General features: G+C 47.9%; 1 protein-coding gene across 1 annotated transcript in view; it reads right to left on the reverse strand.

Moving 5' to 3' along the window:
- Positions 1 to 982: 982 nt before the first annotated feature.
- The window catches only part of LOC144133861 (endothelin-converting enzyme 1-like), a 42,888-nt gene continuing 21,356 nt past the window's right edge, over positions 983 to 22,514 (reverse strand). Inside the window, exons 2-3 of the mRNA XM_077666933.1 lie at positions 5,407 to 5,619; positions 983 to 1,171 (exon numbers count right to left, since the gene is read on the reverse strand). Of these exons, the coding sequence (XP_077523059.1) occupies positions 983 to 1,171; positions 5,407 to 5,619 (402 nt within the window). The remainder of the gene's footprint in view (positions 1,172 to 5,406; positions 5,620 to 22,514) is intronic.

Here is a 22,514-nt window from a genome sequence, read left to right on the forward strand (position 1 = left end):
AATATAGCACGACCGGCTGATGGACTGTAAATGCGTAAACGGCGAATGTAACAAAAAGTTAGCGCTTGCATTTTGCGCATCCGCAGGTCCCCCCTCCTTACAATTCATAAAAGCCAGCCGTGATTTCATCACGCCCTGCTGCCCCAATTGTCCTGTGGACGTCACCCATGAAGGCGACCGCGGCCTCATTTATTGAGGGCTGCCGGAGAGGAGATGCTTGTGGAGCGGCGGCGGCAGTGTCCGGCCATGGCGAAAGTCCCGAGCGTTCTCCTCGGCTCGCACTTCACGCGCTTCGCGTTCTTCCTCCTGTTTGCGCGTGTCGCTACGAGGTGGCGCCACAGTCCTGAATCCTGTGTGCTATTTGAGCACTGTACCGATTGTTGTGCCTCCATTTTCTCCTGCCCCGATGCCATTCAGACGCCCAAGTATCCATAGCCTTCTAGGCCAACACGGAGCCCTTGGCGGGCCTCAGACTAGCCGAGGGATGAGTTCGCTTCAGTGACCCTGGCCCAGGACATCCTCGACACTTTATATTTCGATAAGTAATGTTTACTTGTACTCTCGGAGCATTTAAAGGCTAACAATTTTCATACAGCCGGAAAAATCGCTATCCTTGGGGGGTTAACAAAAAAATACCGCAAAGGCAAAATTCCGCATTTAGTATGTGACAAATAGCAATGGCGGTAAAACGATATAAGTACTAAAAAAGTTCATTCAATGCACGCAAAGTCCTTGCAAAGCCCTTTTCTTCAGCATCGAAGACCATGGGTGTCGCATTGCTCTCCTTAATGAAATTCCGCTCAGCGTATGCATACATTTGCGTCAGAAAATCGGTCTGATTGGAGACGGCCGTATTTGGAAAACTCTGCACTCAGTCAAACTCGGCACATAACCAACATTACGCGTCGAACTTCGGAGCGTAGCTTGAACAACGCACGAAAAAGAAACAGACAAGCACAGGAGCCTCGAGGACGGAAGGTGGTCAGTCGAAGAAGGTACACTTTGTCGCCGGGTTCATGTTCGAGAACGCGGGACAGTGGAAGGCTTCCGCGAATGGCGCAAAGTTGGCCACCGCCTTGTTACATTCGCCGCCGTACAGGTTGTCGGCGGCTGTCTTGGAGCAGCTGATCAGGCACGCGGTGATGAAGAAGACCTTCTCTTCTGTCAACTCCTGCAACAGGCGGTGGAAGCACTGTTTCGATAATGTGCTCTTTCTGAAATGCTCCAGAAACAAATCATATGCTTTCTTCGACCGCGAGAAATGTGTCGTGCTCTTTAGTGCTATAATTGGCTTAGCGCGCCGTTTTGACACATCCTACAAAGCATCAATAGCGTAAAAACAGCTGTCCACTATATATGCTCCGCGGCCGCCGTAGACAGCCTGGCAGCGTATACAGCTTCGCAGAGCTGTTCCATACCACGCAATTCGATCAGTCCTGCTCTAGTCGCTTGAAGCCCACCATGTCATTAATATAGGCGTAGAACTGTTAAAGTACTATACAGATCTAATTATAGTATAATGTTATCTTCTCCGTGCAATGTATGAATCAGAATGTGCAGTTCACCTACGACCCCTAAATAGTTACATTTGTTCTCTCAGTGTGTTGGTCCTATCATCACTGGGACGAGTCAGAAGTGGTTAGGTCGCGTGAGGAAAGAAAAACTAACATATAACCGCTGATAGGTTCTTCGTTTTCCGCAACACTAGAAACAGGCTGGCTTAAAAAATATAGGCCTAGCATCCTACATGTATATGAAGCAAACCGTTTTTGTCAAAACGAGCCCCTCAAATATATGTCCAGCTGCCTCGGGCAAAATTTTTGAAAATTAGAAAATTTTAACAACCTGTTATGACAGTATTGAAGGTAATGGTCCATTATTCTATTATGTAGCCAATTCTTTTGTTTACAATGTTTCCATCGATCGTATCGAAGAGTTATGATTGCCATGGCAACCCAATGGGCAACGCTTTAAACGATAACAAGAATGTTAATTGAAAAAAAAATGCAAGAGTGCCGTCGGTTTCATCTGAACATATGTTGATTGTTATAGTGAAATCTTACATTATATGGAGATATTGCGTTCATAAACGGTTTCCCGCTCATAAATGTTTTTGTCCAGAATTGCTGGGTATGTCCTTTGTTTGCTCAATAGCGTCCTACATGTACGACCACGCTTTCTGTAAGCGGTGTACGGTGTAAAGTGGGCGCAAGCGTTTGTGTTAAAGCTACTGCCCACGAGCATAGCTTTAAGAGGTTCCAAGTTATTCCTGTGCAAAGATGATGTTCATGCCTTTAGATGTGTGCGTTTTGTGCATACGGAAAGATCCGCCACTATTCTTTGGGCGTAATATTTCAGATTGGACCCCTTTGACTGCGTCGTAGCTCTTCATATATATATATATATATATTCTAATGAAGGCCGTTTCACGGCCGAAACGTCAAATTACATTGTTTCAAGCGTTGGTCTCTGTTTATTCACTACTACTGACCGTGCCAAGAAGTCTCTCTGAATTATATATATATATATATATATATATATATATATATATATATACATATATATATATATATATATATATATATATATATATATATATATATATATATATATATATATATATATATATATATATATATATATATATATATATATATATATATATATATATATATATATATACGCGTTGGCATAATAAATCTACCGGCTGGAATAGAAATGTGATTTTAAAGTCGATGTCAATTTTTTCAACAATTACCACACGTTACAGGGAGCGTATTTGTGTAGTGCCCTATATTTTAGGATGGCTAGAAACTCGGTGTTGTGAAAAAATGTTTCGACCATTAAGCGAATGAATCTGCATTCTTAAATGAAAAGAACATTTTATGAAAAGTACTTGAATTTTTCAAACGCTTGAAGTTTCGGAATATATGGGTTAAGAGTTTCACTTAAATAATACACTATTTCTTCAATTTTATTCCACTTTTTTATGCCTCACGTAATCTAAGATTCCGTATGTGCCACAGTAATTATAGTTAAGTTCTTGAAGCCGAAGCCCGAATAGCACCAAGAAGAAATTCAGTTATAAATTATTTAGAGAATAATGCGGGAAAATTTGTTTCCTAATATCATGCGCATCATGTGAATGAAGAAAATACGAATGAAAATTTTTGCCTCTACAATCCTTTCAATGAATTGCCTGCGATTACGGGCGATTTACTACGGACCAAACAAGCATTCGACTCAGATGTCGACCAATTCAATGGGTTTCTGATCAGTTGTTACGCATTTGGTGATTCTCTGAGTGATATCGGTGAACATGTGTTTTATTTCTACAATGGTAGCCGAATGCATTCTTACCTACCCTGATTTTGCTTGCAATTTTGTTCTCTTGGTTCCGCTCTGGAGTCACTGCCCTGGTTTAATAGAGGCATTATATTGCTACTACATGTACCTAGCTACCTATCGTAAAATAACCTTAAGCACTAAATGTTTTTAGCTCCCGTTGTCGGCGCGCCGCGGGAAAGCTCGGAGCCTGAACTGAGAAAAACACGGAGGTGAACCTAAACAACCATGACAAGGCTTTCAGTACGCCTGGCGCTATATGCTGCGCTGCCGTTGGAGCAGCGCATGTGTCAAAAAGACTTCGTGGTCCCGTGGTGGGCGAAGCTATCGCGTGGGGCGATGGAGCCCAAGTTTTGCCCTGGAGCCCGATAGGCGCAAGCGCCGTCCTGGAGACACACTGGAGAATCTGGACGACAGCACCGCGAGAGTTGCCGTCATTATGGGATCCACATACACAGTCTAATATTACCAAACTTGAGAAAGTTCAAAGAAAATCAGCTAGGTTCATCTTTAACTCATACAGCTGGCGCACGTCCCCATCATTACTTCTAGAAGCTGCAGAACTGGAAAGTCTCACATTCAGACGTTACCGGGATAGGATGAAATTTTTCTATTTACTCTATCATAACCAATTGGGAATAGACAAAAGTTCATACATTCTGCCAGCTAACCGCCGATCTACGCGCTCATATCACACCAAAAAAGTCCTGGATTTTTCGTGCAGGACGGACGCATTTAAAAATTCCTATTTTCCGCGCACTATTTGCGATTGGAATGCATTATCCGCCGACACAGTTGACTGCCCAACGGTTTCCTCATTCCTCTGCGCACTTGCGCGTAAGTCCTGAGTGACATGTGGCTCCCCCTCATCAAAATGACACTCATGTTGTAAATACTATCTTGTGTGTTTGTTTTTGTTCTGATTTATCATTCAGCGTCCTGTATCTTGTTTGCTGATTTTGCTGTTTCTGAATTTGTTGATTTGTGTTGTCCACTCCTGCCTAAGGCCTGATAATAAGGCTGGCAGTACCTGTAAAATAAATAATAAAATAAATTACGTTTTGCACCCAACCCTAGACCGCAGGTTCCGTGGTGCCATCTGTCGGTACGGCCAGTAACCAACACGAATTTTTAGTTCGATGTGGTGGCCGGCGGGGTCGGTGGCGACGACAAGAAAATGGCGAATGTATAGGCAATTTAAAACACAGTTATAGCAATATAATGAAAAAGCAATGAATGAAAAATACAAACAGGGTGAGCATTGTGGCAACCGCTACCACCTCGTCTCAAAGTGGACTCTCCTATCTTTCAGCCATCCATCCTTCCAGCCCAAGGAGACTATAATAAAATTATAACCAAATTGTTCTAGCCGCGGCCAATGTCCCAGCCTTCCGTGTAGCAAGTGCTGGCGCAATCCTTCTTCAGCACATGGCGAGCATTGGTTGCATGCGTCGCCCCCCCCCCCCCCCCCCCCTTGCAAAGAAAGCCGGGCAAGCGGTCGCTGGTGAAGAAGTCCTAAAGGAAATAAAAATGGCTGGCGGGGGACACTCCCCAAGGCTACAGTGTACCAAGGCTAGATTTTTTGCGGCTATGGATGTATGAGCCTCCTAGAGTACAGTTGCTGGAGTGCATTTCTTGCTTACATCTACTTTCGACGACGAGATAATCATTGAAGTTTTTTACTGAGACTTAAAAAAAATTCAATAATATTTAAGCAACATTTCGCTTTGTTCGCCTGTAATGTTAATTCCCCAATATATTTAGCAACTCAGTGTCATCAGTACAGTAGGGGTTACTAAGGCGCGTCCCATTCAGCTCATCGTTAGATAAGTGAAAAATAAAAATACCCTAAACTCACTGTTAAACTTCATGTAAAAAAAGAATTATTCAAGTGAAGTCTGCACTCTGGCCGAAAGCTTTGATTCTGCAAGCTTGTCGCCGCTGCTTCAGGAATTTCACTACTACAACGCTTGAAGCAATGCGCCTCAGTGCCGTTGTGGATGCAGCCACAAAGAGAGTAAGGCGCCTCGTTTTACGCGCCTTAGTTTTCACGCTACCTACAGTAGATAGCTGCAGATTATTATCGGCGAGGTCTTTCTTAAAGGCAGCGTACGCCACCTCGATCGCCTGCACCTCGGGGAATACACTGGATTTGCTGCTGATCAGGCAGCCGAGCACACGCTTCTCGAAGACAGTGTTCCCACCGTCGCTAAGCCAGGAGGACACAATATGGCCGCGCGGGTCGACCAGCGGGATAAAATCAGGTGACATGTACTCTTTCAACTCTTTCGGCTGCGAGCAACAACAACGGCACATCGCAAGTGAGCGGTCCATGCCCTAACAACACACTGAAAAAAGGCGGGCGGTGGAGCGGACACCACCATTGACATCAGACTGACTATACCCACTGCAGGGCAAAGGCCTCTCCCATCTCTCTTCAGTTAACCCTGTGCTTTGACAGCTGCACCCGCTGTATGCCTGCAAAGTTCTTAACCTTATCCGCCTACGTAACTTTCTCCAGGCCCTTGATACGCTTGCCTTTTTTTGGAATAGATTCAGTTACCGTTAAGGACTAGCGGCTATCTTGCCTTCGCATTACATGCGAGGGTGGTATATCGGTAAGGTGGTATATCTATTCACTTTGTCCTGTATACCATTCATGTTAGATTTCACCGGCTACTGTTTACAGTTAATGCCGTCCCACTTGTTGATGCGGCGTAGCGAAGGCTCATTTTCCAACCTTATCCCTCGTATCCCTCTCCGGTAGGGTGCAGTGATGTGTCGATGTCAGTTTACTTGATATCATCATTTAGGGGGAGCGCGTTTCGCTTATGGTGCATCTCTGCTGGTTGTTCTTATTATATCATCGTATTTTATTGTGAAAGGCAACGGAAGAGCGGTCCTGCTAGAATAACAGGCGCTTCACCTATGGAAGCCTTAGGAAAGAGACGTAAGACTTTATGGCTTAAAGTCGACAGTTGAAGACTGGCCTCTTAGCACGCTTATCGTGGAGATTTCTCAAGTAATTTTTCTCATATGTAGGTCTCGCTGCTCTCCAAAACACTTCACGATCTGACAAGTGAAACGCACAGTGAAAGTATTAATGACAAGTTTTGAGGGGCAGTCTCCTTCGGGGCGCTGTAGGATCAGATAAATGAAGCTACGAGGAGAATTCGCAGCGGTGCTCAGCGAACTTAAAATGGATAAAAATAAAATTTATGTGTACGAGATTAATGTTGGAAAACTTGACTGCTGGCGGATTCCGGATGTTATGGGGAAACAAAAAAGGCTTGGTTATTGTTTAGGGCGAGTTTGTTTTTTATTTATTTTTCCTTTTACATGAGCACACGGGCCGCTGTCTGAACCGAGAGGCTATACGAGCACAAAATATACAGGGTGTTTCACCTAAAGCATTCTGCAATTTTTAAAAATGTTTTTTCAGTTAAAACAGCACCTTTTCGGGTAGCATTGTCAGCGGTATAATACATCAGGGTACATCTAAGACGTCCCAATTAGCAGGTTGTGTTTTTTTAATTATTTACAAACACTGCACACTACTGAAGGGACCATGCTGGATTAGATACAATGTAGAAAAAATGACAAAAGCAAATTGAACAACGAAAACAGGCAGGCACCACTAAACGCAAATTAACAATCCATCATCACAGAGGCACCACGGCGGTAATGATGTTAGAGCAAGGCGATTAACATGTGCTATGAAATATTTGACTGTGTTGCAGTTCACAACAGTAGATGCCAGTTACTAATAGTATGTTTAGTGATATTAATAATTTTTAAGCCATTACTGTTAGGCTCCTTAATTATTGAGAGGCACGTAACCAACCGTAAGTAATATCCACATAATTTTCTAGAATTTCGAAAATGCGGTTACCCCCAGCGCTGTGGTCCAACCGATTTTTGTTCCATCGAGAAAAAATACATGCGCTTTCGAGAGGCATGGAGGAAAAGCAACCTCTCCTCAGCACGTGCTTCGTTCCAACCAGCCAAAATTTTTTGGGGTCACAACTCCGAGGCTAAAAGCTTTTTCGAAATTATAAAAACTGACATGGATTTTACGGTAAGCGGCACGGCTCTTAAAAATTATGAAGACCAAAACTAACAGTTAAATGTTAACTATTCTGCTGCTAGTCATGACGTCTTAGCATTATTCTGGTGTACTGCACCGCGTACAATGCTATTCCAGAAAAATCATTTTGCTAACTCAAAAAGCATATTTTTAAAAATTGCGGAAAGTCATAGACGAAAAACCGTGTATATCAATACCTGCCCCATAACTTTAGCTGTGCAACGATTTTGCAGCCACCTTCAAACACTTTCAATGTACCGTCGTCCACCAAATTAACCAAGCAAGAAGATGTCTTCCTTGGTCATATGGAGAAGCATCAGGCTATGACGTCATGGAAATGTGGCGGAGCTAGAGTCAGCACTGACTTCCGTTGTCTAGGCAAAAGGCGGGACCGTACGCATTAGAAGATTATTCTCGATATGCCGACCAATTGTGGTGTCGTTCGTTGAGCCACTAGGCAAAAGAATAGAAACGGAATAAATTTCCACGTGTTTTTTGTCACCAGAAAGGAGGACACTAATGGGCAATGGCTGTGGAGCACGGAGAAGAGCGGCGGCCGATCGCCTTCGCGGCTAGCAATAATTTCTGTATGGAAACCTGATCAGTTGCCATCTCTCAATCAACGTAGCTGCTCTCAGGTGGCGCCGCGAGAACTGAATCAATCAACGCCCGCAGTTCGTTCGCGTCCTAATGTTCGCTCAACATGAGAAGCTTAGACGCGAAGTTTCGCGTATATGATACCGTAAGTTGAATGCGTGGAGGGGCGTTTTCAGGTGCCAGTCACCCGAAGTGCGTGCCGAGGATCCCTTCGCACCCAAAAGACAAAACACCTGCTGCCAGTCTCCCTTCGCTTTCAAATCCAGCGGGTAAGAGCGTTGTCTGAAGCGTTACCGGACTTGGGTGGTAGCACGACGTGTAGTTTTTTCCTTATTTCATTTTCGGCAGCTTTAAGAAGTGTCTCATTTCAACATATGTCCTAAGAAGCAGTTAATCATCGCCAGAGTCTCGCAAACACGCAATTTTATTTGCCATATTATCTGAATTTTTCCCTCTGCAGGCGGCTCAGAACCTGGCGAACACAGCAAATACAACAAAAAATACCCCAATTAAGCAAAAGGCGCGCATCTGAACGCTAATTTTAAAGGAAGAAGATTGAATTGAAATATTTATTCAGAAATATTTAGCTCAGCTAGTGAATGTAATTTTCATTTCAAGTTTGAGGAAAACGTCTATGTTTGAGTTTGTACAGCTCTCCAAACCCAATAGAGCACAAAGAGACTACCGTTGCGGATTTACCGCTAGAATGAGACATGTGCTCCTGCCACAATTATCTGTTTCGTCATATCAAATGAACAAGTTAAATTCGCTGCCGCTGCAGCAAAATCCAAAGAACATAAAAATCGCATTCGCCGTATGCAAAGTAATTGTATGAAATTAGCGTCGAGTAATTTTGCACGTTTTCCGGACTGAACTGATCCCACGGATACGAGGTTCGTCCTGCGAAAAAGCTACTTCGCGTCGTCCATTTCTGCTTCTCGTTGCACAAAAAGTCGGGTATGCTGTATCTGCCTAAAAGTTTGGAAATGTAGACGATTAGTTGCTCTCTATACTTCGCTCTTTATCGCTTTAATTTATTCACCCAGCGTTGTCACTCACTTTACCAGCGCAGAAGGCAGCCGATGTAGCGCTCGGCCAGGTAACTGCAACCAGGCGAACTGGGTGCAAAATTTCCATTTGTAACCACAAGCAGCGAGCACGCTATCAAAGAATTGCACATGAAAGTCACTTGCAAACACAGCGTCGATTTGCGCAGTATTACACAGTATTGCACAGTTTTGACTCAGAAGAGGGATAATACGGACTGGTCGGTTCTACATATTGCTAGGTGGCGCCGAAGCAATAAGACGTTGACGCCGCGCGGATTGAAGGAAGTTGAAGTTCGCCGTTTTCTCCCACCGAAGGACGTGCTGCCGCGCCCTCTCTTGCCGGGTCCCTGTCTCGTCACCAACACCGTGACAAATCTGGTGGAGATGGAATCGATCTGATGTCCCGCACCCCAATGGTTAGCCGGCGCTCCAGTCGTATACCAGTCAAGGCGCCCGTCCAACGTGCTTGCCGCCGGATTCGAGGCTTTCCACCCGAGCCTGACTTATCGGGTATGTCCTGGCAGCAACTTGGCGCACCCCAATGCCTGCCGCGACCACCGCAGTGCCTGGGGTGCCCGCTCCGTAGTTTACGCTCCAGAACCCCCGCATCCGAAGTCCTTCCACGGTGACCTCTGAGGACGTGGAAGACTGGTTGCCGAATTCAACCAGTGGGACGACGCCGCCCACCTCGGAAACGTCTACTACAGTCTAGACGATGGCGCTCAGACCTGGTTCGAAAACCGTGAAGATCAGTTGTCCTCTTTGAGTGAGTTGCGGCGTCGTCTCCTAGAAACATACGGCAGCTCGGATCGTCGAGAACGGGCAGAACGCGCATTGCAATCTCGCGTTCAGCTTCCAAATGAAAACGTTGCAACGTATGTAGAGGACATGACGCGCCCCTTCAGGCGCGCGGACCCTGCAATGCCCGAGGACCAAAAGGTACGCCATCTCATGCGTGGTGTCAAAGAGCAACGTTTTGCTGGCCTTGTCCGCAGCCCTCCGAAGACTGTCGCCGAGTTACTCACCGAGTCTTCCACAATTGAAAGGGTTCTTCAGCAAAGAGCATCCGCGTACGATCGACCCGTGTCCGCCGCCTCCGTTTCCGGCGAGTTATCATTCCACGGCACCGACGCCTCCCCGCTACGCGATCTCATACGTTCGATTGTGCGCGACGAACTCCGCCAGCTGTACGGGGCCTCTCCCACAGCTCCAAGCTCCATAGCGACCTTTGCCCGCGAGGAGGTGCAGCAAGCGCTCCGGCCGTCCTTTCCTGCCGATGAGCCTCGACCATACCCTCCTCCTGTCTCGCCTGACCGTCTCACCTACGCCCAAGCCCTGCGGTGCCCTGCTCCGGCTTCGGCGTCCTTCGTTCCGGCTCCGTGCTGCAGTACGTGGAAGCTTCCCGACCATCCGCGCGCAAAGCCGACGTGTGGCTCACATGCGACCAACGCCCGCTATGCTTTCGCTGCGGCGAACCAGGTCACCTGTATCGGCACTGCCCCTGCCGCCGCCTGGGCCTCGAAGGCTTTCCCGCCAATTCTCCTCGACCCCGCTGTGGCGAACGACGCCGGGCCATCACAGATTTCCTTGAAGACCAACATTGGCTTCAGTCTCGTCGCCAGCAGCCGCGATCTCTATCCCCCAGGGGTCGTCCTTCACCATCTACCGCGAGTTTTTTTTTCGGGCGGCGCAAGGCCCGTCGCCTAGTCCACGGCGGGAAAACTGCAGCCAGCGACCTTAGGGTGTGGGCTCGCTGGACATCGTTGTGCGTGCGACCACCCCATCGACGCTGACACGACATGCCGACGCCTCGACGGTTCCTAAGTGCTCAGTCACCGTTCACTCCGACACAGCGACGCATCCTCGACACAACGACGCTTCGACAGTTTCGAGGTCCGCAGTACCCGCTCGCTTCGACACATCGACTGGTACACATGACGGCGCCTCGACGATTACGACGCCTGCTCTCTGCGGTCCCTCCAACGCACTGACGCCATTAGAAAGCACACACCACGCCGAAGAATTCGTGGTGCCAAAGTTTGCAGACAACGACGCCTGTGCCCCCCCCCCCCCCCCCCCGGAGCCTCCAGCTCGCTTCTTTCTTTAGACATACCTGTGATACTGGATAGTCGCCACGTCCGAGCGTTATTAGATACTGGTGCTGATTATTCGATTCTAAGCAGCCAGCTCGCCACCATTCTCAAAAAGGTTCTCATGCAATGGGCTGGCACACACGTTCGCACTGCCGGCGGTCATCTAGTTGCACCTCTCGGCATGTGTACCGCCTGAGTTCAAATCCAGGGGTCCACATTTGTCGTCTGCTGTCTTGTTCTGCATAACTGTTCGCGCGATCGCAACTTAGGTGTTGATTTTCTGCGTTAATATGCGCGTTTATTGCCCTACGCGATAACAAGGTCACGTTTTCAACTGAAAATGCTGTCGCCCTCACCAGTGCACCGCGACCAAGCCAGACGCTTCGAATTTCTACGGACACTCACCCTGCCGCCTCGAACCAGCGTCTTCATTACGGTAGAGTGCGAATCATTTCAGGACTGTGACGCCATCGCCATCGAGGCATGTGCGTGGCCCGCAGTTTGATCCATCTTAATAGTGGCCAGTCACAGGTACTTGCTACCAATTTTACGCACGAGCATCGGCGTCTTTTTCGCGGCACTTTCGTAGCCTTTGTCGAACGCATCTCCTATGTTTCCGAGTGCTTCTCCTCAGAACCAGTGCAGCCTCCTTTCTCCCTCGAGAGCCTCGATGTCAACTCCGCGCTGTCAACCACCCAACGGAAATAGCTGTGTACACTATTGCTCGAATTCAGAGAGCGTTTCGCCTCCTACCATAGCCAAGCACCGCATCGTGACATACGATGACGTACACCCAATCCGTCAACACCCCTATCGTATATCGTCTACACAGCGCGAAGTCATTAATTCCAATTTAAGGAGATGCTCGAAGATGACGTTATCCAGCCTTCCAACAGCCTATGGCCCTTGCCGGTCCTCCTCGTTAAAAAGAAAGACGGCACTCTGCGTTTTTGCGTCGACTACCGGAAGCTGAACGCAGTCACGAAGAAAGACGTTTACCCATTACCACGTATTGACGACTCTCTCGACCGCCTTCGGCGCGCTCAGTATTTTTCGTCCATCAACCTAAAAAGTGGCTACTGGCAAATCGAGGTCGATGAACGGGATCGTGAGAAGACGGCCTTTGTCCCTTCAGACGGCCTTTATGAATTTAAGGTTCTACATTTCGGCCTTTGTTCTGCGCCTGCCGCCTTTCAGCGGATGATGGACACTGTCCTTGCCGGTCTTAAATGGCAGTGTTGCCTAGTCTATCTCGACGACGTGGCGGTTTTCGCCGACTCGTTTAGTGAAAATCTTGAGCGCCTATGGATGGTCCTCGAAGCCCTTCGTCCAGCTAACCTCACATTGAAGCCCCAGATGTGCCATTTCGGTTACCAGGAACTGAAATTTCTCAGCCATGTCGTCAGCGCCGCCGGCGTGAAGCCCGACCCCCACAATCGTGCAGCGATTGCAGAATTTCCACCCCCACGTGACAAGAAAGCTGTTCGGCGTTTTCTGGGTCTCTGCAATTTCTACAGGCGTTTTATCGAAAATTTCGCTGACCTCGCAGAACCGCTGACTCGCCTAACCCGCGACGCCTCACCTTTTGTTTGGTACCACGAGCAAGACGTGGCTTTCGGCGAGCTCCGCCTGCGTCTTCAAACGCCGCCCGCTCTTGGCCATTTTGATGAGCGGGGTGACACTGAAATACACACCGACGCCAGCAACATCGACCTCGGCGCGGTTCTCGTGCAGCGCCAGGATGGCGTTGAACGAGTCATCGCTTATGTAAGCCGCGCTCTGTCGCGTGCAGAGATTAACTATTCCACGACAGAAAAAGAATGCCTCGCCATTATTTGGGCTGCAACTATCCTTGGGGCGATCCATTCTTCTGATCTGTAGACTCAGCAGCTCGCCGATCCAGTGTTACGACCCCTCTTTGATTATCTGCAAGGTCAGTCGGCCACCGTTCCTAAGTGTTTTTCTTGACACTTGTCGTCCTTTTTCCTGCAACGAGGCGTGCTCTATAAGAAGAACCCTGGCTCCAGTTCGCGAGCGTACCTCCTCGTCGTGCCGACGACACTTCAAGATGAAATACTTTCTGCGTGCCACGACGAACCATGCTCTGGCCATTTGGGATACTCTCGCACGCTTTCCAGAATACGCAAGTGGTTCTAATGGCCCAAACTTGCCCCTGTTGTGAAACGCTATGTGCAGAGCTGTCGGCAATGTCAGCGCCGTAAGGCCCCGGCCGCCAAGCCTCCGGGGTTCCTCCAACCTATTGCACCACCACGTGCCCCTTTCGATCAGGTCGGCATGGACCTTCTAGGACCTTTCCCTTTGTCCTCGGGTGGCAACCGGTACATCATCATTGCCACAGACTACCTCACTCGATGCGCCGAGGCCAAAGCCTTACTTCGCGGCACAGCGTCCGAGGTTGCGGATTTCTTCATGAAACAGATCGTCCTTCGGCACAGCGCCTCGACCTACGTCATTACCGACCGAGGGACCTCCTTTAATTCCCAGCTGACGGCCGAAATTTTTCAGCTAAGCGGTACGACCCACCGTAAAACTACTGCTTACCGCCCGCAGGCAAATGGGCTGACAGAGCGGCTTAACAAGACCATGGCGGACATGCTGGCGATGTACGTCGATGTGCAACACAGGACTTGGGACATGATCATACCGTACGTGACATTCGCCTATAACACGGCAGTTCAAGAGACGACCCGTTTCACACCCTTCAGCCTCCTCTACGGCAGGGAGGTTCAGACGATGCTCGACGCAATGCTCCCTTCCGCAACTGTTGGCCAACTTTCTGCTGTCGCTGAGGAGTTTGCCCACGAAGCCGAGCAGGCTCGTCAGCTAGCACGTCTTCACATCACACAGCGACAAGATAAAGACTCACACCGATACAACCTCCGGCACAGGCAAGTCTTCTAATATCCCGGCGACCAGGTTTGGGTATGGATACCTGTTCGACGGCGAGGCTTGTCCGAAAAACTCATTTGCCGCAATTTCGGTCACCCGCCGCGGTGGCTCAGTGGTTAGGGCGCTCGACTACTGATCCGGAGTTCCCGGGTTCGAACCCGACCGCGGCGGCTGCGTTTTTATGGAGGAAAAACGCTAAGGCGCCCGTGTGCTGTGCGATGTCAGTGCACGTTCAAGATCCCCAGGTGGTCGAAATTATTCCGGAGCCCTCCACTACGGCACCTATTCTTCCTTTCTTCTTTCACTCCCTCCTTTATCCCTTCCCTTACGGCGCGGTTCAGGTGTCCAAAGATATATGAGACAGATACTGCGCCATTTCCTTTCCTCAAAAAGCCAATTACTATTATTATTATTAACTCGGTCCTTATAAAGTCTTGCAGCGCGTCAGCGACGTTAATTAGGAGGTACTACCAGACTCGGCACTTTCACAGAGAGAAGCCGTCGACTACCTCGTCTAGAGATCGTCCATGTTCTACGCATGAAGCCGTATTTTGCACGGTGACCCCTCCGATACTTCGAGCCTTTCTTGTGTGGTACAGTGTGCTTGTGTGTGCTTGTGTTCGCGCGCTCATCTGCACGCGTTTTTTAGGAGGGGAGGAATGCCAGGTGGCGCCGAAGCAAATAGACGTTGACGCTGTTGGCGCGCGGATTGAAGGAATTTGAAGTTCGCCGTTTTCTCCCACCGAAGGACGTGGAGCCGAGCCCTCTCTTGCCGGGTCCCTGTCTTGTCACCAACACCGTGACAATATTAATGTAAAAGAAGCATCAGCGCTTTTTCAAGACGGGACAGAGAGTGACGCGCTGGTTAGCAACGAAAATGATGGATTTCGAAATTTGAAGCAGCAAATCAAGGCCACCTGACAAGCAAAATAAGAGCAATAACAAGAAAAAAGGGGACCACGCACCAAGCACTCGGGAAGAATTACGGTCACTGATTAAGATAAGCACTATTGACAGGCTACTGATGCATGCCTCATTTGGGCTTTCTATATTGTAGGCCCCGTAAATGAGCCTCCAGGTCTCGTCTTTATGTCTGCAGATAACGCCGGTGCAGACCGAAGTGCTGACCACAGCGGTGTAGCGGCCACTGCGGTGTTGGCATGAATCGAGGGAATGCGCTTTTGCCGCAAGCATGCGGGTGTTGGCTGCACGTCTCCTTCAATGCACCATAGCATAAACTTTCCCTTGCGCTGAACCCAAGAATTTACATTCATAAAAGCCCATTCGCCATTACGTTAACAAGTTTATAGTTAAACCGAAGCGCGAACAGACGATGGCGAGAAAGGAAAGGTAAAGGCTCGTAGGACCTTTGATTCTCAACATCTTATAGCAAGCAGAGAGCCGAAATGTGGTATGAATTCGTTTGTTCAGTATTTGCTCTACTTAACGCTGTCTTATTGGAGATAAAGTTTTTGCATAGTTTGCTAGCACTCGCTGTTTTGCAGTTCATGTTCATCCAGGAAATTTGATGCCATGCACATTATAAGTACAACGCAATTTCAACTTGCTCACTTTCTAGCCCTGCTGTGATCCACTGTTTTGTGCAGGCAAAATTTACCTTTTTAGTTGTTCCTCAGAAAAAAAGGACACAAATTTTCATTCGGTATTTCAAAATATGCATTTGGTCGCAGCTGGCAAACGACAGGGTTAATTGGAGAGACAGGGAAGAGGTCTTTAGTCCTGCAGTGGGCGTAGTCAGGCTGCTGCTGCTGCTGCTGATGATGATGGTGATTGTACCATGATAGGAATTACAATTTTTCGCATTTTCGCTCAGCATTCAGAAAACTCCAACCATCACTACTATCCATACCGGCACACCTACCAGGATAACGGAAGATAAGAGCGAGTCTGGAATACCAGCAATACAGCAATAACGCCAAAAAGGCGATGGACGAATGGCGCCACGAATGGGAAACGGCTGATTTGGTGCATCGGTTCCACACTCATATCTGTGTAGCCCTTGTATGCGCAAGTATTAATAATTTGGAGTTCTAGTTGAGACTTACGCGTCATCAAAAGAGCCGTAGCAGAGGAATGCGCAGATCTTCTCAGCAGTGTAATGCCCAGGCACGAAATGGCGTCATGTATCCGTTGGGGCGCCGTCGCAGTTTCACCTTTTCTCTCTCTCGTTTATTTTTGCTCCTTGTTATTACAACAAACTGGCAGCTTGACAGTGTGTGTCGTTTCGTTGGCTTCGTGCAATACGCACGCAATCCGCGACCCCGAAAGATGTGGTCACCATGCGTACTCAACAAAACTAACAGGTTATGGGCTCAGGTTGACGCATCGACCACTTTTTTGGAAGAAATGAGACGGATTGCCTTGGATGAGTGATGAAAAGGTGCGGCCACGTTGAAGCATAAAAAGTCATTCTACACCGCCTTCACTGCGTCGTGCCGATGTTTTCAGAAGTTTAGACAGGCGTGAGAATCGTGAAACTGCCGGGAAGAAGTGACTGACAAGCGGTGTGTGCCCGTGAAGAAAAATGAGAAGTATCTTTTTTTGTATGAAAGACGTACCCACACGCGACATTGGCGTTGCTGCAGGCTCCATGTTGGATTTGTACGGAAGAAGCTTACACACGTCTGGCGTGAGTACGGCAAAACTGTCAGGAAGAGTCGACTGGCAAAACCTTTCAGTGGATGTTAGTGGCGAGATGTTTCGGGAAGAAGTGACAGACAAATCGTTTTCGAGTACTCTAATTGAGAAATAGCTCCGAAAAAGAAGTGCATTGTCTCTTTCGTTCGAAGATCAGCAAACATGTCGGCATTAGACGAGTTTAGACTAACGAAGTTGTCACCAGATAACTTTCGCACATGGTCGATAAAGACAAGAGCAGCTCTCGTACAGAAGGGATGCTGGGAAGCTATCGACCCTGGATTCTCGAATAGAGACATGAACGGTCGAGAAACGCAGACTGACAACAAGGCCCTGACCTTTCTGTTCCTTATTGTCGAGGACAACTACCTGGATGACATCAACACTTGCAGAACTCAAAAGACGCCTGGAATACGCGGCAGGAAATGTATTCAAAGTTTGGACTCGTGCACATACTCTAGGTGATGCGAGATTTTTTTCAACGTAAAAATGAAGAGAGACAAGTCAATGCAAGGTTACATAGGAAGATTGCTGGTGCTGCATAGGAAGTCAAATGCGGGCTATGCATTTACATACAGAGAGGTTGCATTAGTGATGCTTATGGGCTTCCTGACACATACGAACCGCTCATTTTGAATTCGGAGAAAGACGAACAAACCCTCACGACCAAAGCAGTGAAGACAAGGCTGCTGTTCGAAGAAAAGAGAAAGCTGCGTCGTGACGACGATCGGTTAAGCGACGAAGAGAGTCAGACAAGAGCCCTGATCACTAAAGGAAGCAACCCAATGAGAAGGTGCATCGTCAACTCACTGTCAAGAAGGACGAGAAGGTTCATCAATGTGCCTCAAGTATAGAAAAGAAGAAGGTGCGATGATTTGCTTGCGTCCAAATTAGTCCTATAGCCAATTATTGTGACCAGTTTTAACACGGAGGAGATGACCAGGAGAGACTCATCACAGGCAAAGATTGCAACACAGATGGCTTGTGCCAAAAATTTTAAAACACCGCCACCTCATGTGTGGCATCTTGATAGCGGTGCTACAGATCACATAACATCGCACAAGGCGAAAGTCACTGACTTCAAGCCATGCGTGTCAAGAGTAGAAACTGCAAAAAAAGAGTCCATGAGTTTTATTAGGAAAGGAAGAGTTCAGATTCAACTATCTGAAGAGTGCGGTGGGTCATTCATCACACTAGAAGATGTCCTTTATGTGCCCGACTTGAACGACGACCTACTATCACTCGGAAGAATTAAGAGCGAGGTTTGCACGTGACGTTCGCCGGGGGAAAAGCCGAAGTTACAAAGGACACCGGTGACCTGATCCTTACGGCAACTGGAGAAGGAAAACTGTCTCCGTCAAAGAAGAAATAATGTCGACGAAGATAGCAAAAACAAAAAACACAGCTTTGTGGCACAGACGACTAGGCCACCTTCACCAGGATGCTGTTCGACGCCTCTGTGGAGCTAGAGAACACCCCGTGAAGGACAGATGTGACACATGTCTGGGAAAACCAAGGCGAAGCAGTTTCCCAAAGGGTGAGGCAACATGGGCTAAGATTCCACTGGAGCTGGTGCATTCAGATGTGGTTGGAAAGATCACACCAACGACCAGTTACTTTGTAGCCTTCACAGACGACTACTCAAGATATACTGGGGTGTACCCCATGAAAGCGAAATGCGAAGTGCTTCAGAAGTTTGACAAGTAGAGACGCATGACAGAAAATCTGCACAACACGAAGGTGAATACCTTACGCAGTGAGAAAACGAGGAGGGTACACAAGCAAAGAGTTAAACGAGTAGCTTGCCAAGCATGGCATAATGCACCAGCTGACCATTCCTGGCACGCCTGAGCAGAATGGAGTCGCAGAGAGAATGAACCAAACATTGCTTGACATGACGAGGTGCCTTATCATCGAATCAGGTGTCGCCAAAAGGCTCAGGGATGATGCCGTTGTCACTGCAAGTCACATCAGAAACAAATGCCCTTCGAAGGCGGTTGGTAGAGTCACCAGAAACTCTGTGGACAGTGGGAGAAGTGAAACTGGACTACCTAAAAGTGTTTGGGTGCAGAGCATGGAGTGTACGAAATAGACGGTGCAAGGGTAGCAAGTTGCACCCGAAAGAAGAAGAGTCCATACTGGTCGGCTACCCAGAAGGAGTGAAGGGGTACAAGCTGTGGATCGTTTCCTTGTAAGTCGTGACGTTACCTTTGAAAAATGTCCTTCCTGTGCTAGCTTACCCAAGATGCAAGTAGCAAGACTGAAGCGCATAGCGACACTTATTGCACCATCACGTTACAAGTTGAAGACAGCTTGAGCGATCCACATGATGTTGGTAGTTCAGATCGCAATGGTATTGTATGCCACTATGTTGAATAAGTAGGCTCATCAGCCGATGAAGACGAGGCAAGTACACAGGACAAAGGAGCTACGCAGCGACTGTTCAACGTGACAGATTGTGGTACACAGGCACTAGGACGGTAGGAAAGACTAGCAAACAAGAAACCACGTCAAAGTGAATGTCACGGCTGCTGCATAGCCAGGCAAAACAGCCAAAGATATCCAGAAACTCTACACGAAGCCATATTTGCACCAGACAAGACAGAATGTAAAGCAGCTATACAGAGTGAACTGGACAGCGTCGAAGCTTCCAATACATGGGAGCTAGTGCCACGACCGAAAGACAGACAATTGGTGAAATGCAGGCGGGTGTTCCGCAAGAAGTACGGCGAAAATGGTGACCTAGAGCGATATATGGCACGGTTGGTTGCATGCGGATACTCACAAGCGAAAGGCACCGATTACTAGAAAACTTTCTCTTCCGTAGTGAAGCTGAAGTCCGTCAGGACACTGCTGGCAATAGCAGTTGAGAGGAATTGGAAGATCCAAACGATGGACATCACGGTAGCATACTTAAATGGTGTTCTGAAGGAGGCCGTCTACATAGAACCGCAGCCTTTGTATGACTGTAAGAAGGATGAAGTCGCCTTCTGAAGAAGAGCCTTTACGGGCTACGACAGTCTGGAAGGGAGTGCAACCTTGCTTTGGACAAAATGCTCAAGTCGAGTAGGAATGGCAAGCTCAAAAGCAGAACCCTGTGTTTATGTCAGCTAGAAGAACAACCTCATCGTGGGAGTCTACGTTAATGAATTGCTGATTATCGCAGAAGATGAGAGATTGCCGACTTCAAGAGCCACTTTGGTAAAGATTTTGAAGCAAGAGACTTGGGTAAAGCTAGCGAGATTCTTTCCATACGACTGAAGAAATAAAAAGATGGAAAACTAACACTGGGACCAGAAGGCCTACGCTAACGACATACTGGACACGTTTGGCATCTCAGACGCACAGACAGCATCATCTCATTTGGATCCTGGAAACAAGTACCAAAGAGGAGACAACAGTAACCAATCAAGTGAGGGCCTGCCCCGCAACTACAGACAAGCAATTGGTGCAGCGCTTTACCTCGTTGGACTTCGTTTTTGCGCCTACTTACAAGAGCCAGTTCAATGAACACCCCACAGAAAAACATTGGAATTGCATAAAACACATTCTTCGCTATGTGAAACAAACAATATTGCACTAGTCTACCAAAAAACTAGGAATTGCATACAAGCCTTTTGTGACGCTGACTGGGCTAGTGACAAGGCTGACAGGAAGTCGTTCAGCGGGTACGTGTTCCCGCTAGCTGGTGCTGCGATTTCCTGGATTAGTAAGAAGCAGCAAAGCACTGCATTGTCAACAGTCGAAGAAGCGGAATAGGTATACCCATGTGTCGCGCTACAAAAGAGGTAATGTGGCTCCAAAACTGCATGAAGAAAATTAATGCGCACGAATTCATGCACGAACCACAGATTATAATGACTGACAACCAGGGTGCAATTGCGCTTGAGAAAAGTCAAGTTACTTCATATAAAAGCAAACACATTTACCTGAATTATTACGTCCTGAGAGAAAAGGTCGAAGAGAGAAAGTTACCACTCCAGTACGTCGAATCGTCGAACAACTGTGCTGAACTCTTCATTAAGGCCATAAATAGAAAAATGACTGTCAAGCTCTGTGAATGTTCGCGCATCACAATTGTGGGCGCAATGACAGTCAATTAAGGAGGGGTGTCAGTAGTGTAATGGCCAGCCACGAGACGGCGCCATGTATCCGGTGACACCGTCGTGACACCGTCGGAGGCGGACGCTTTTTTTCGGAGCTCCAGCGACTACGTCTGAAGCTAAGTGCCTTTTGGTTTTTGCGCTTGTACATGCTTTCGGGCAGTAGTTTTAAACCGAGTTAAGGGTAGAAAGGCTAGCGGAAGTGTGTGTGCCGAAGGTTTTTGCGTAGAAACTTTGGAAGGCTTTTACCTTGCGTATTGCTGAAAGTTTTTGGTGTAGGATTTTTGGCGGGCGTTTACGTTGCGTAGTGCTGAAGGTTTTTGTGTAGGAATTTTGGTGGGCTTTTACGTTGTGTAGGGCCGAAGGTTTTTTGTGTAGGAATTTTGGCGGGCTTTTACGTTGCGCAGTGCCGAAGGTTTTTGTGCAGGATTTTTAGCGGGCTCTTACGTTGACTAGTGCCGAAGGTTTCTTCTGTAGGAATTTTGGCGGGCTTTTACGTTGCGTAGTGCCGAAGTTTTGTGCAGAAGTTTTAGCGGGCTCTTACGTTGACTAGTGCCGAAGGTTTCTTCTCTAGGAATTTTGGCGGGCTTTTACGTTGCGTAGTGCCGAAGTTTTGTGCAGGATTTTTAGCGGGCTCTTACGTTGACTAGTGCCGAAGGTTTCTTCTGTAGGAATTTTGGCGGGCTTTTACGTTGCGTAGTGCCGAAGTTTTGTGCAGGAGTTTTAGCGGGCTCTTACGTTGACTAGTGCCGAAGGTTTCTTCTCTAGGAATTTTGGCGGGCTTTTACGTTGCGTAGTGCCGAAGGTTTGTGCAGGATTTTTAGCGGGCTCTTACGTTGACTAGTGCCGAAGGTTTCTTCTGTAGGAATTTTGGCGGGCTTTTACGTTGCGTAGTGCCGAAGTTTTGTGCAGGAGTTTTAGCGGGCTCTTACGTTGACTAGTGCCGAAGGTTTCTTCTCTAGGAATTTTGGCGGGCTTTTACGTTGCGTAGTGCCGAAGTTTTGTGTAATATTCTTGGCGGGTTTTTACGCATAGGAATTTTGGCGGGCTTTCACAAGGCGTAGTCGGTCGGACGATGGGTCGGCAAGCTAGGAAAGTTAAGGAGGACAAGGACGGGGAGTTAGTACAGTGCCAGGAGTGCGACCGTTGGTGTTACTTAGATGAGACAGGGTTCGGGAGCTTAGCCGAGGCGGGTGAGGCTAGCTTCGTGTGTAAGATGTGCAAGCGGTTTGGGGACGCCGTTCATGCGTTAAAAGGGGAATGGGAAGCTGGGTTTAATGCACTTAATGCGGACCGGCAGGTCGAACGAGAGGATCGGATTAAGCTGGAAGCTCAGGTCGCCGATTTGATTAAAAAGGAGGAGAATAATGCCGCCCTATTGAAGCGAATGGTGGGCGAGATTAAAGAAGAGCGGGAAAAGCGGACCCAGCTAGAAAAACAGGTTGAAGCGCTCAGGTCGCGGCCGGCTGGGCACCCCAGTTCGGAGAAGTGTCAGGTGGAGGACGAGGCTCGTCGATCGTACAGTGCTGTAGTGCAGCGAGCATTGAGTGAGAAAAATGCGAACGAAATGAAAAAGGTTAAAGCGGGCATGGAAACTCGCGACAATAGCGTACAGCGGCAGGAGAGTCAGCTAGAGCGATCCGGAGGCCAACAGATGGAATTAGGAAGCGAA

This window comes from Amblyomma americanum, chromosome 5 (assembly GCF_052857255.1).
Source record: "Amblyomma americanum isolate KBUSLIRL-KWMA chromosome 5, ASM5285725v1, whole genome shotgun sequence".
NCBI classification, from domain to species: Eukaryota; Metazoa; Arthropoda; class Arachnida; order Ixodida; family Ixodidae; genus Amblyomma; species Amblyomma americanum.